Here is a 15,242-nt window from a genome sequence, read left to right as displayed (position 1 = left end):
ATTTATTTACTAAATTTTTTTCTCTATTTTATACACAAGATTGGTTACTTTTAATGAAGATAAGTATTTAAACTATTTATCTGAGGTTAGGATATTTATCACGGGTTCTTCAAGGTGTGTTTTACCTCTGATAATTATCTCAAAGGTTTTTAGATTAACTTTCTATTTTCTCCCTTTTATTTTTTTCTAAAAATAATATAATTCTACTAAGATAATTAGTTAAACTATTTATCTGAGGTTAAGATAATTATCACGGGTCTCATAAGGTATGATTTATCTCTGATAATTATCTCAAAGTATTTTGGATTAGTTTACTTCTCCCAAAAACAGTGTAATTCTGTTGAGATAATTAGTTAGACTAATTATCTGAGGTTAGGATAATGATCACGGATTCCATAAGATGTGATTTTACCTCTGATAAATATCTCAAAGCAATTTGGATTAATTTGTTATTTCTCCCTTTTAATTTTTCCTAAAAACAGTGTAATTATACTGAGATAATTAATTAAACTAATTATTTAAGATTAAGATAATTATCACAGATTTTAAAAAATATGATTTATCTCTAATAATTATCTCACAGCATTTTGGATCAATTTGCTATTTTCTCTTTTAATTTTTTCTAAAAACAGTGTAATTCTGCTAAGATAATTAAGTAAACTAATTATCAGAGGTTAACATAATTATCAAGGATTCCTAACATGTGATTTATATTTGATAATTATCTCAAAGCATTTTGGATCAATTTGTTATTTTTTCCCTTTTAATTTGTCCTAAAAACAATGTAATTTTGCTAAGATAGTTAGGTAAACTAATTATCTGAGGTTAACATAATTATCATGGGTTCCCTAAGATGTGATTTACCTTTGATAATTATCTCAAAGCTTTTTAAATCAATTTACTATTTTGTCTCTTTTAATTTGTTCTAAAAACAGTGTAATTCTGCTAAGATAATTAGGTAAACTAATTATCTGAGGTAAACATAATTATCACGGATTCACTAAAATGTAATTTATCTCTGATAATTATCTTAAATCAATTTGCTATTTTCCCCATTTTAATTTTCTCTAAAAAATAGTGTAATTATGCTGAGATAATTAGTTAAAATAATTATCTGAGATTAAGATAATTATCATATGTTGCATAAGATGTGATTTACCTTTGATAATTATCCCAAAACATTTTGGATCAATTTGATATTTTTCCTCTTGTAATTTGTCCTAAAAACGGTGTAATTCTGCTAAGATAATTAGGTAAACTAATTATCTGAGATTAACATATTTATCACGGGTTCCCTAAAATGTGATTTACCTTTGATAAATATCTCAAAGCATTTTGGATTAGTTTGATCATTTCCCCCTTACTTTTCTCTCAAAAATAGTATAATTCTGCTTAGTTAATTATGAAAATTACTCAAAAAATTACATGATAATTTTCCTAACATAATAAGAGTTTAACACAGCTCTGATAATTATCTCATATTAATCTAAACTTAATTAGTATAATTACCATTAATTTATGATTAAAATGGATATAATTTATGATATAATAATTAATTAGCTTAATATCCCTAAGCTTAAGCACAATAATCAGCAAAGAATATTTAATTAAGAGAGGATTTTTTAGTATACATAGGATTAATCTTCAATCAATTAAAAAAATTGTAAATAGGTTAACCTAGCTTTGCTAATTAAGAAAGATTAAGACTAATTATCGTTTAATTAACCAACTAGAGCTTGATCTCTAGTGATTTCTGCGTAGAGGTCTCTCTAGATGAGAGAGAATGTGCCAAGGCTCTGAGTCTAATTTTTTATGAAGGAAGGGAATCTTTTTATAGTTTTTCTGGGCCCCGGGCTGTTCCTTGCACCTCAAGCAAGGCCCCAGCTTCTAGGTAGCGCCACCTGCTTCTAAAACAGACCCAGGTAGGTTTCCCACAGCTCCACACTGCCCCCTCAGCTTCCAGAATCGATTTTGACTATTTTCATTGATTTTTAATGATGAAAATTAGAAATATCAGTAAATTCTAGAACCTTAGGATAAGAAAGTCTTTGTTAATAATAATTACTGAAACCATCCAACTTTACTTAACTAATTGAATTCATAGTGTAACCTTTCAGGGCCCGTAACTTTCCCAGATTTTATTGGAATCTGATTCTGAAAAATACTAACCATAGTAAAGCTCTGGTTATGATTCCAAAAATACCAATATCAGTCATGAGTGAATCATTCTATAGTGTTTTCAAGTTAAATTTACAAGCTTTGTACAATTACTAAGGTTTCAAAAACTGGAAACCTTACATTAGAGGAGATGAGCATGCATTGGAGCTTGGCTCTTGGTTGGATTTGCATCACAAAGCCAAGAGTTGTTGGTGTAGGCCTCCCTTCTCACAAGCTTGGAGTAAATGATGAGCTTTTCATTAAAGCTTGAGAAGGAGATAGTCTTCTTTACTTCACACATGAGCTTGTGTAAGTGTGTCTGTGATAATGCCTTGTGAAAATCAGCCCCCTCTCTCTCTTGGTCGACCCCTCTTGCTAATTACTCATGCTGGCATCCTATTGGCCCCTGCAAAGCTTAGCCAAGGACAATTAAGAAGCGTAAGTGATAGCCTTGTGACATATGTCCCCCTTTCCCCTTTTGTGAGAGCTTTAGGTATTTAAATAATGCAATTAAACTCTTATTGAACCCCTTAGTCTTCTGGCCAATAGGAATCAGGCAAGCCATTGGGCTGCTGAATGCTCATTGGACCCCTTGGGAGACTTTCCACTAGTCTTCAAGAGAGCTTAATTTCTATTGGTTTTTTTATCAAGTGTTTTTTAAATGAATTAAACTAAATGTACTTTAGCCTAATTCTCATTGGTCCACCTCTATGGCCATCCAATAGGATTTGAATGCACCTTGGGGGCTACTAGGGTAGGAAGCTAACATGTGTCGACTATTCCCTGTGTAAAGGGAGCTTGGAAGAGAGTGTGTGTGTGTGTGTGTGTGTTTCTCTCTCATTCCCTACAAGAAAGGCTCACCCCCTCCAATCTAGGGATATGGGAAGACTTTTTGGTCTTCCCCATGACCATCCAATTCCCCCCACACTTTGGCCATTGGACATTACCTTTGAATTTTGGAACCTTAGCATTTTGGAAGTATTAATGGGCTGAACCTTAGGGTCTTTGAAGCCCATTGATGCACATTGCTCTTTTGCAAATGTTCCCCCCCTTTGGATCCCTATTTTCCCTCCTTTGGATCCTCATTGTGACCGGTCTGCCAGCCTAACCAATATTCTAACTTTTTCTCCCCTGGTATTTCCCCATGTTAAATGATCAGTTTAACATGAGAAAATCATTTAGGAGAATTTGATATTAGTTATTATGACAGACATTGTCGGTATTGATGATAGGACGCCGTCACAGACAAATGGTTCTTTGTTGGTGAATCCATAATCAACACGAAACTTGTTGACCTTCCTCTCTAACCCCCCTTTTTGCATCTTGCACTTGTCAAAAGCCTACACTCATCGACAAACTCATCCCTCACATGGTGAAGAAATAGCTCCATGTTTTTCTTCTACAAGCACTTGAAAACACACCCACTCCTCCTTAGGGATATCTTCTTCTTTGAGCTCTTTAGACAACCTCTTGTCTAGGCTGAGGCCATGCTCCTTGTGTAGTTCCTTGATCGAGTAGCAGAATCTGGATAGCTGTGGGTACTCAAACGCTACAAGCACCACAAAATAGAGCTTGTTGAAAGACCATCTTTGCAACCCTTGCAACAATGGAAAACACAATGCAAAATAGTTGCATGCATACCTTTTGATGACTTTGTTGACACCTTTGAGTTGGATGCAGAAGACTCGACCAGGCTGTCAGGCACCCCCTTTACCTCCATTTTCACTCGACTACATAGGGGTTTGCTTCGCTTTGCTAGCTCATAAGGTGGAGGGTCTGAACTTCAAATGCAGGTTCTTGCATCATGTTCTTCAAGGTCTTGTGGCTTGATAAACCGCGGGCAGGTGACTTCATAGTGCGGCATGTGGAAAGAAGGAAGAGAAGGGCTAATGCCTATAGAGTAGCTCGAGAACTTACAGGGTGGGAATGCAAAAACAGGACATGCAAAACACGACATGCAAGAATGATACGCATGGAGAGCAGCTCAAATAGAGATTGGGGTTTACCTTTCAAGTCCAACAAAGCTCCTCAAGGAAGAAAGCAGTCCTAGCACAAAGAAAGTCTGAAGCAGAGTTGCTCTTCATGTGCATCCACGCGGGAAGTTTTGAGTGGAAATGGGAATGCAAAAAACGGTACATGCGAGAAGGACAACACATCCCATCGTTACGTGCAATAAGTGACCCACCCCTACCATACAATGAGTGGTTTACAATTTAGTATTCAAACTAATGGACCATTAACCTTTTAAAATTACCCTTCTCTTTTTAATAAATCGTATTTCTCCTTCCAAAGTAGTCTCTAGAGGTACCCCCTAAAAGTGGAATAGTGGTACCACCAATACATGCTTTCACCCTTGTAGCACCACTGTCAAAGTACTCTTAGGAAATATGATGTAGCTAAATAGATAATTGAGTAGTTTACTTAATGGAGAGAGACAATTTTCACACATGAGAGATATAGAGTAGAGAGAGAGAGAGAGAGAGAGAGAGAGAGACCACACAATATACGTGGTTCACCCAATGTCGGTTACGTCCACGAGAAAGCAACCACTCAATGGCTTTAGTACTTCAAAACAAGAAGTAGATTACAAAGGGATTATTTCCTTTTGGAGCTCCTGCCTTGCTTCACTCTCACCACCTCACATCAACTTCACAATGCACCACAATGCTTCACAATCCGTTTTTGTGCGTAGAAGAGGCATCCTTTTATAGGCCCAAAGGGCTATCCTCTCTCATGAGAGGCAACCGTGTTTAGCCGCCCGTGTGTTGACAAGACCCCGACTTGGGCTCTCTAATGCGCCTATATTTGGTCGCCCTTGAGAATACAAGTCCATCTTGAAATCGGCCACTGATCATTGAATTCGGCCACCAGCCCACCGGCCATTGACTTCCGACCACGGCTGTTTTCGACCACTTTTCGATCGCCGTCCTACCATAATATTCCGATAAAAAGGAATATTCCGACGAAGCTGGCCGTGAAAATTTTGGTTTTTGGTGAGTGATTTTTTCTTCATGCACGATGCCTTCTCCTCATAAAGGGGGCCTTATAAATGTGCATTTTTAATACAAAAAATTAGAAGGGGTAAATTAGGCTCCATACTTAACAAGTACCACACATGAGCATCTGTAGCAACTGACATACATGTATCATGGACATAAGGATCATAAGTGCATTCTGCACTAAATTCCCATTTGCATCTACATCAACATCACAATCTCCTTTCACAGGAGACTCTACAATAGTTGTACTTGTAGTGGAACCAGCCTCTTTCTTCTTAGCATCTTTTGTCTTCAACTTAGGACATTCTTGATCGAGTGATCATTAGCTTTACAATAATGGCAATGCATCATCTTTTTGGCCATTTCACCAGAATTCACAGACAAAGTGCTTCCAACAGAAGCATCAAGAACATATGATTTACCACTCGCAGAAGAACCATGAGAAGTGGTTGTTACCACTTTTCCTCTAAGCAACAATAAATGCATGTTCAACTGCACGTTGTTTAGCCCTATTTTTTCTTGAAAGTGATCTTGTAATAGCAATGTGCATAATGCATCAAACTTGACAACTTATGGATTTTATTGAATCATAAGTCTCCAAGTACTAGCAAAAGTCTAGTAAGGAGCTAGCAAAGCATCAAGAACAATCTGCACAAGGAAACTGTCATATTTGACTTCACCTTCAGAAATAAATTACTCATTAATATTCTTGATACCAGCAAGCAAAGTGTCTATTTCATCTTCCTCATGCATAACCTTCGATTCCAGCTCTTTCCGCAACAATGCAATTTTAGCCTCATTGTGACTTGCTTAAAGACCAGCCAGAATATCTCAAGCCTATTTTGCAAATTTAGATGAAAAAATGTGAGGAGTAATAGTGCGCTTCACACACAATGCAATCAATGCATGAGCCTATGCACCTCTAACATCCCAATGAGCCAGCTCAGCTTAAGGCAAAACAGCTCTGGCAACAGCAACCCTGCCAACAAAACTTACAACATCCTCAACATCGCCTGTATTCTCACGACTAGGATGTACATCAATGCCCTGTACAACATTCCAAACGCCCTTTGACACAAGAACATGTTGCATCATGTAAGCCCACATTGGGTAATTATCTTCAGGATAAAACATCTTGAACACATTTGTGTTGTTGTCAACCATGCCAAATGTCTATACCCGATGTGAAAACTACCCGAAAAGAGGAGAAATAAAACACGACTAACACATGCTATATAGCACAAACTGAAGAAGACTGTAAGGGACCTATTATGCAAAAAATGACACTGACAAAATTCTGCACAAACTGGCAGCATTGCCTGCGCAGAACTGCATTTAGTGGAGACCAAAATGAGCCCAAATTGAAATCTTGAGAAGACGTGTTGACGCTCACCAAAGCTCATCAAAATCTGAAAAAGTGAGTGGGTGTGTGCTGGAAATGTTGGCGACTAAGCCCGGGAGGATGCAACCTGCTCTAATACCAATTGTTGCAAATAGGGTTACAAGGAGACACACACAACTCGGAGAAGATAAAGAATCTCAAGGCACGCAACAAAGAGTATGTATTGCTTAGTGCACAATGAAAGATAAGATAGCCCTAGAGTGATGGGTATATATACAATGCAAGGGGGGAAAAACCTCCTAGTGAGGGAAAAAAAACCTGGAGGTCCTAAGTGTGTTCACACACATCACTACCACATATGTATGGTAACATTACAGCCTTCATAAACATGCTTCACAGGTGCTTCAAGAGACCGCAAAGAAGCAACCATATCAGATTTTTCAAACGCAACAAACTGAAAAATTTTAGATGTCCAAAATGTGTATGCCAAAGTTTTGCATTTGGAACAGTCTTTGAGTCCACAACTGCATTTGCAAAATTCTACCTACACTCTTATACAAAGTGAGCTTATACAACCCACAACATAAAATTCTAGATGCAACAATTTCAACACCAAAATTGAGACCATAAATTGTACATTTGTCATCCACAAATTTCACAACAAGATCAAGTCCAACAAGTGCAGATACAAACAAAAGGTTCTTTTTTATCCTAGGTACATAAATTGCATCAACAAGTGTGAAAAAACTGCCATTCGCAGCAATCAGCGCAATCTTTCCAACTTCCTTGACTGGATAAGAGGCATTGTTGGCACAAGTGACCGTATTACCATGAGAGACAAGAGAGAGGTAAATAAGTCACGATGTGAGGTAATGTGCTTTGTAGCACCACTATCAAAGTACCACACATGTGAATTTGTAGGAACCGACATGTACATGCATCATGGACAAAAGGATCATAAATCCATTCTGCACTAAATGCCCACTCTGCATCTACATCAGTATCATAATCACCTTTCACAAAAGATTCTACAATAGCTGCACTTGTAGTAGAACCTGCCTCTTTCTTCTTGGCCTCTTTTGCCTTCAATTTAGGACAATGCTTAATCAAGTGATCATTAGCCTTGCAATAATGGCAACGCATCTTCGTATTACCTTTTTCACCAGAATTAACAAAGGAGGTGTTGCCAATAGAAGCATTAGGAATAGTTGATTTTCCACTCACTGGACAACCATGAGAAGTTTCACTGGACAACCATGAGAAGTGGCTACATTGTTGTTAGCACCCTTTTTGTTTAGCAATAAGAAAGGCATGTTCAACTGCACACTGTTTAGCCCTATTCTTTCTTGAAAGTGTCTCTTGCAACAACAATGTGCATAATGCATCAAACTTGACAACATCAGGATTTCCTTGGGCCATAAGTCTCCAAGTACTAGCAAAAGTCTGGTAAGAATCTAACAATGCATCAAGAACAGTCTGCACAAGTGAATTGTCACAAATGACTTTGCCTCCAGAAATGAGTTTCTCATTAATACTTTGATATCAGCAAGCAAAGTGTCCATGTCATCTTCCTCATGTATAATCTCCGACTTCAACTCTTTACACAACAATGCATCTTTAGCTTCATTGCGACTTGCATAAAGACTAGCTAGAATATCCCAAACCTGTTTTGTTGATTTAGATGAGCGAATGTGAGAAGTAATAGTGTGTTTCATAGATAATGTAATTAATGCATGAGCCTATGCGCCTCTAACATCCCAATGATAATGCTCAACCATAGGCAAAACAACTCTAGTAGCAGCAATCATGTTACCAAAACCTACAGCATCCTCAATTGAACATGTATCCATAGAAGGCTGACGTTCATCAATGACATGCACAACATTCCAAACGCCCTTTGACACAAGAGCATGTTGGATCATGTAAGCCCACATTGGATAGTTGTCCCCATCAATTTATCCTCAACAGGCAAACATCTTGAACACATCTGTGTTGTTGTGAAGGCTAACATCAATGTCGTGCACAACATTCCAAACGCCCTTTGATACAAGAGCATGTTGGATCATGTAAGCCTACATTGGATAGTTGTCTCCATCCAATTTATCCTCAACAGCAAACATCTTGAACACATCTGTGTTGCTGTGAGCCATGGCGAGTGACTGCACCTGATGTGAAAATTGCCCAAAAAGAGGAAAATGGAAGTAGGACCAGCAAGTGCTATATAGCATCCAAAGAAGATTGTAAGGACCTTTTCTACAGAAAATTGCACTGACAAAAAATCTGCACAAAAGGACAAAATCGCCTGCACAATTCTGACTGTAGTGGATTCCGAAGCTGAAATGTGTGAATGAAAATTTTGAGCAGACGCTCACCCAAATTGGTAAAAGTGAGCATGAAGGTGATGGTGACACTGACGACTATGCTCGAGAGGACGCAACCTACTCTGATACCAATTGTTGAAAATAGGGTTGCAAGAAAACTCAAGACACACAACAGAGAGTCAATTGCTTAGTGCACAATGGAAAGATAAGTTAGGCTTAGAATGAATGGGCGTATATACAATGCACGAAGGAAAAAACCTCCTAGGGAGGGAAAAATTGCATCGGCGATCTTAAGTGTGTTCACTCTCATCACTACCACAATAATATGGTAACACGTACAGTACTCTGGGCGTACCGCATGTCATTTAAAGTGGCTACGGGGTGTACTCGGTTTAAGGTCTTGTTCGGAATAGAAGCAATATCCCCTCTAGAATTCATAGTGCTCATCATGCACATTGGGGTGATTGAAAAACTGATATCTGGGGATTCCGTGGTCTATCGGATACACCAATTGCTGCAATTGGAAGAGGATAAATACACCAGCTTTATATTGATGCAGAAGCTACAAATCAAGAAGAAGAAACAAATGGATAGAGGAATGCAGTTTAAGATATTTAAAGAGGGTGATTTGGTGCTGATGTTCAATTCTCGACAAGGGAAACATAAAGGAAAGCTGAAATTGTTTCAGTTGGGATTCTATTGTCTTCATGGAAGTACAGGGCCAAATGAGTTCCTCTTGCGAAACATGAATGGGACTATGGTTCCAAATCCGGTCAATGGGTTTAAATTGCAGCATTACCTTTGGGCGGTGCCCATGCATCATGATGAGGAGGTTGAGATGGAGATCAGATCTCGATAATCGCATTAATAACGATTATAGACATGGCATTAAGTCTCATGTGGAGTACCCAAGGCATGATGAGCAGGATCTTGTAATCAGTAGGGCAATTGTGATAAGTTGAGGGTTCATTAATTGTCACATGTGTGAACCCGAGACCCTATGCATGGTGTTTTGATTTGGAAATATAAAAGGGATACTATATAAGTGTAGCGATTTCTTTAGTCCTACTTTTACTTCCGGTTCTCTTCTCTGTTTCTTGCTCGCACGCTTCGCTTATCTCTGTTCATCTCTATTCATCGCCAAGCTTTTCGCAGTTTGTGACTCCTCTGTATGAGTTCTCAAGCTATGTGCATGCAATCAAGGGATGGCACAAGCTGTGGATTCTACGAACATGAAGGCTCTTACCCCCCTCAACCATCAGATAACGAAGACGATGAAGGTGTGGGTGGAGCGTAGAGGACTCCTCGAGTATATGCTCATTGATTGGGTGCGGGTATAGACACGTCCCCACACCTGTCTTAATTTAGCAACAAAAGATAGCCAAGGTATTGTTCACCTCCGTGGCGAACTGAAGCAGCTATCATCACAATTGGTACAAGAAGGATGTCACTTACCCTACACATGTGTGACGGTCCCTGCAAAGGAATTTTAGCAGCAAAAGATAGTCAGGGTATTGTTCACCTCCATGGCAAACTGAAGCAGCTATCAGCACAATTGGTACAAGAAAGATGTCACCTACCCAACACAGGGGTGATGGTCCCTGTAGAGAAGATGACCATGCAAGATATGGTAATGGCTTATGGAAACCCAATGAGTAATGAATTTCAACTGCATGGTTATGCGGGTGTTGAAGTGCGGGAGTGTCTTCATTGGGTGTTGGAAGGGGTATGGTTGATGGCCAAGGTATATAATATATCTCGTGCTGCTCATGCCATGATTATTGGGTGGGATCAATTGGACTAAGTACTAATTCAACAGCTATTTAGCCAGAAGGGTAGTCGGCATGATGCACCGAGGTTTTGATGGCCCTACCTTTCGGCTTTATACCCCTACCACTCCATATGTGCTCTTACTCCGTGTTGATGTGACAATGACCTTGATGTTGATCACTTCTGAACAGGGTGAGTCTAGTCGGCTTGGAGCAATCGGCGCTGCTCCTAGTTCTGGTTCTATTGCTACCACAAGTATTGTTGTTTCTATGCCACTGGTCTACAAGACATTGGTAGCATCAAGTGTAGAGGATAGAGTGCAGTAGCCTCTAGTAGAAAAATGGGAAAGAACAAGAAATGCTAGAGAGAAGGCTGCAGGCTTTATCAGTAAGTCAGTCTATTGTTACATGTACTGGTCTCAGACTACTGATGCAGGTCGAACGCTATTTGTCCTAGTCTCTCTGCCACTATCAACTCCTCCGATGACAGAACCAATTACAATCGTCCCTGTACAAACCTATGCTATTGTGGTTTTTACCCAATCTGCAACTGGGGAAGTGGCAGGACGACAAGGAGGTGCACCAACTAGTGGAGCGCCTACAGTTTTCTCAGAAGTAAGAGAATTGGCTTTAGGTTTTGGTAGCAGTGCAGAGTATCCTTGGATGTAGCTAGGGTACCAGTTACAAGAGCAGCATGTTACTCATGTTGCTAATTGTTTACAATTTATGTATCAAGTAAATCTACACTGGCGTAAGCAACGACAGCAATTGTAGGTTGTTCCAGTCCAGCAACATCAAATTTCTAAAGTAACAGCTCGGAATCAGTCTTTAATTGAAAGACTTGCTGAACTGGAAGGCCGGTTGCACGGGTTGAAACACGAACAAGTGTGGCCTGCATATGATCATCCTCAAATTTCTTTGTATGCTCTGATGAATGAAGATATATGCCAGTAGTATTCTGACTTTCTCTGTGTCTGTGTATTGTACTTTTGGTCTTCTGTACCGCAGTTATGGTGTGATGTAAATTTTGTGTTTAACATTCCGATATGACACCCGAGTAACAAGTGATCATGTGTCCTCAAACTACTCGACCTGCACTGCATGGCTCCTAGCACTTCTCTTACCATATCTTTCATGGTTTATGAGAGTGATCATAGGATGATAATCTTTAACTTTTCCCTTCTAAAATTTTAAGGGTTGTATATGTCTCTACCAAAGCTTAAGTTCACATAATTGGGGGCCACCAAAAACTTAAATAGCACTTGCAATGTACAGGAACTTGGAGGGCTACAAAGGTTGTGTGAACAGATTTCATTTCAACCTAGGTGGAAATTTTTTAGGACATGAAGTAGACTTACGTTTTGGGACTTGACAACCAAGGCCCAGATGCTGCTCAAATCATGATAGAAATATCGGCCAATCAAAGGAGACGTCGTCCTCTAATGATTGGGGTGTCTTTAGTCATTTTCATGTTTACACCACCTAATTCTAGGTGATGCCAAGAAGATTGTGGTAGCATAGTGTCACACATGCACCAATAGGTCAATGATTACCTTGGTATCAATTGAAGGTACATTCAATGGAGTATTCAACATGCAATAATAGGTCAACAATAAGCATGCTATCAGTCCACTATTGCGAAGGTACAAGCCAATGGGACAAAAGAGCATAAGAACTAGGCTCACTTGTATGTGCTCTATGACAACCGAAGCAAAAGTGGTACAATGCCATGACCACTCGGAGCAATATAAACTTTTGATAGATTGAACACAACAAAGCAAGTACTGTCGACAATGCAATCTTTTCAATTATCGCATGTGCAGTTTCAATGCTTGTGAGCTGTTGTGTACTTGATTGCAAGGCTAGACACTACTTACATTTTTATAGATTTTGGAGAAACACTAGGACAATTCTTTGATATATTTTTACACGGGACTCACTTTGCCACATGTAAAATTTCGTTGCTTTGAAAAAATTTGTTGTGTTGCAGCTCTTTGAAGACTGGATTTTTTGAATAACAAACATACTCAAATAGACAGCTTGCTCAACAAGTAAATGCTCACCCTCATGCATTGTAGATTGTAGCATTTCATAATGAATAGGCATTTGACAGACTAGTGGGGAATCTCAATCTACCTCATGCATTGTACAAAGAAGGCCCCCCCCCCCCCCCCCCCCCCCCCCCCCCCCCCGCGCTCTCTCTCTCTCTCTCTCATAACAGGTCTTGAGTTCAACTCTTGTTGGATAGATCTTTGAGGTCTCTTGGGATAGTTTCCTACGACGTTAAAATCCTCTTCTTCTGCTCCTCTCTCTTTGCGGAAAATGGAGCTATATACCATGTACACGAGACTTTTGGGGATGCCTTTCTTCCAGAATAAGTACAAACTGGAGGAGTGTCGTATGATTGCTAGCAATACATCATGGTGGCATATAGGAAGACTGCAGTATGAACGACCGAGGAGGTGCATAATGCCATGCCATCTCTCTCTCTCTCTCTCTCTCTCTCTCTCTCTCTCTCTCTCACACACACACACACACACACACACACACTATATACACAGAAATGAACCAGAACCCAATTCCTGACGATTAACTAGTTTTTAAAAAAACGACTGAACTGAAGAAACGTACAGAAAGAGAGTCCAAAACCATTGCTCGTTGATTTAGATGCCATCTCCACTTTTGACACTGTTATTTGAGACATTATCATGTGATAATAGCAGGTTTTATTGTTGTTTCTCATTAAATCTACAATAACAGGAGTTCTGAGCTGAGCTTTGCCTAATTGTCATTCGTGTCTCTTGACAATGTGGTTTCCACCCATAGATAGCTTGTACAAATAGAACAACGCCATGACCCCACTGCAAAGTCAAATGACATTGAAGAGAAGCATAAGCCAGAGAAAACCATGAAGTGATTCCCCCTCCACCCCCTTCCAAAACTTAATGACTTGACGAGTAATGATGAGAGTAAAAAAAGGAACAATATCCAAGACATGACAGGGATCACCAAAAACATTGATATGCACACTCTTATGTTTGATCAGCTACAATATTTGTGATGCGTCGGAGAGACACTTGAAAAAACAATCGGCGTAAGACCATACACCTGATCCTGGAAGAGCCCAATGTACCTTTGCAGGAAACTTGTGGTAACCATACACGACAATACACTCGTCATCACATCATGCATAGTATCGTCTACATAATATGCCCATGGTCACCATGAAACGCATTTCGGCGAGACCAAACATCGCTGATTAAGTGCAAATTTAGAAACCTAAGACGCACCTGATAAACGCTACCATTCCAGCTGGCATTATCTTTCCACTGGCTTGATACCGCTGTCCCATTACCCAAGTCAGACCTACTGAAATAGCTGCAATAAAGGAGCAGATAAGATTATTTACATAAATCCATCCATTTAAAGAGAGAAAATTAAGTCAAATGGGAATAACAAACTAAATCTTTGAAATTTGCCTCATATCTATGCATTATTTGGCACATACTAAAATGTTTACCACGTCAGAAAACACAAAATTTAAGCATACCTTTAAGGTCAGAAAAGTCTAAACTTACGCATTATGATAGAGACTAAAACACACAAAAAAACACATGCAACACACATGATGACTAAGAAGAAAAACTTAACCATCTTATTTGTTTCTAAAAACAATAAATCGTTAAACAAGTTACTATTCTATGATCTGAGTTGCACAATAGTACATTTCTGTTCTTTGCAGCTTACAAAGGATAATTTATAAACCTAAAACCTTGCACCAATCAAAATGTGAAATAAGAAACAGGCAAACTTTTTTCATGCGTCAAAGGCAGGCAAACATGATTTGAACCCTTTCTACGGGACCCTAATTTTTCAATCAATTTCAAATAAGACCACCATTAAAATACATGACAATATGTGGTACTCATAAAAAACACTAAAAAGCGTCATGACTCATGTCTCACTAAAAACAAAGTGCGCGACGCGCATCGCTCATGATACAAGAGGAGAGTGCATGTTTCAAAATCTCTGTAAAATGAATCAAACAATTATGACTGCAACTATGGAACTAGGAAAGCTACACCTACACTATAACCAAAAACATTTTAATATCCCTTGGCAGTAAATCAGCTGAAACATCCAAAGCTTGTTATAACAAGTGTTACATCACAAGCCTCGCTTCATTAATTGGAAGGCGCCAGACGGCGGCAATGGAGAATCCATGTTAATTGGGCACTAGATTGTCACAAAATTGACATTTCATTAAGGGGCTATCCACATTCCAAAATTACCCCGCTGAACAGCTTTCAGAAATAAAGAGCAGGGTGGCTCATGAATTTTGAGGATCGAGGCAATTCCTGAAGAGGAACAATTCATGGTAGGCAGCTGAAAGAAGTGCATGTGCTTTACTACAGACTTTCTTTTAAAGGGACGACTATTTCAACGTTTTTGTTATGCGTGCATAACAAACTTGGAACTTGGACAGTCCAAGTCAAAAATCTACCACAACACACGAGAGCAAACTGAAAGAATTAAACAGAACTGAGAGAGAGAGAGAGAGAGAGAGAGAGAGAGAGAGGCGACACGGCACAGCGTAGTTCCGCGCCCAAAGAGATTGGCCCCAAAGACTGGCACCCCCTTCGGTGTTTCTTTA

General features: G+C 39.2%; 1 protein-coding gene across 1 annotated transcript in view; it reads right to left on the bottom strand.

Annotated features, from left to right (window-relative positions):
• Nucleotides 1–13,226: 13,226 nt before the first annotated feature.
• LOC147448022 (protein FATTY ACID EXPORT 6-like) overlaps nt 13,227–15,242 on the bottom strand; it is a 69,214-nt gene continuing 67,198 nt past the window's right edge. Inside the window, exons 2-3 of the mRNA XM_086524474.1 lie at nt 13,879–13,966; nt 13,227–13,449 (exon numbers count right to left, since the gene is read on the bottom strand). Coding sequence (XP_086380600.1) covers nt 13,377–13,449; nt 13,879–13,966 — 161 coding nt within the window. The 3' untranslated portion in view covers nt 13,227–13,376. The remainder of the gene's footprint in view (nt 13,450–13,878; nt 13,967–15,242) is intronic.

Source organism: Adiantum capillus-veneris, chromosome 11 (genome assembly GCF_014529385.1).
Source record: "Adiantum capillus-veneris isolate H3 chromosome 11, ASM1452938v2, whole genome shotgun sequence".
Taxonomy (NCBI): domain Eukaryota; kingdom Viridiplantae; phylum Streptophyta; class Polypodiopsida; order Polypodiales; family Pteridaceae; genus Adiantum; species Adiantum capillus-veneris.
The sequence above is the reverse complement of the archived record's forward strand: the minus strand, read 5'-3'. Positions and strand labels throughout refer to the sequence as shown.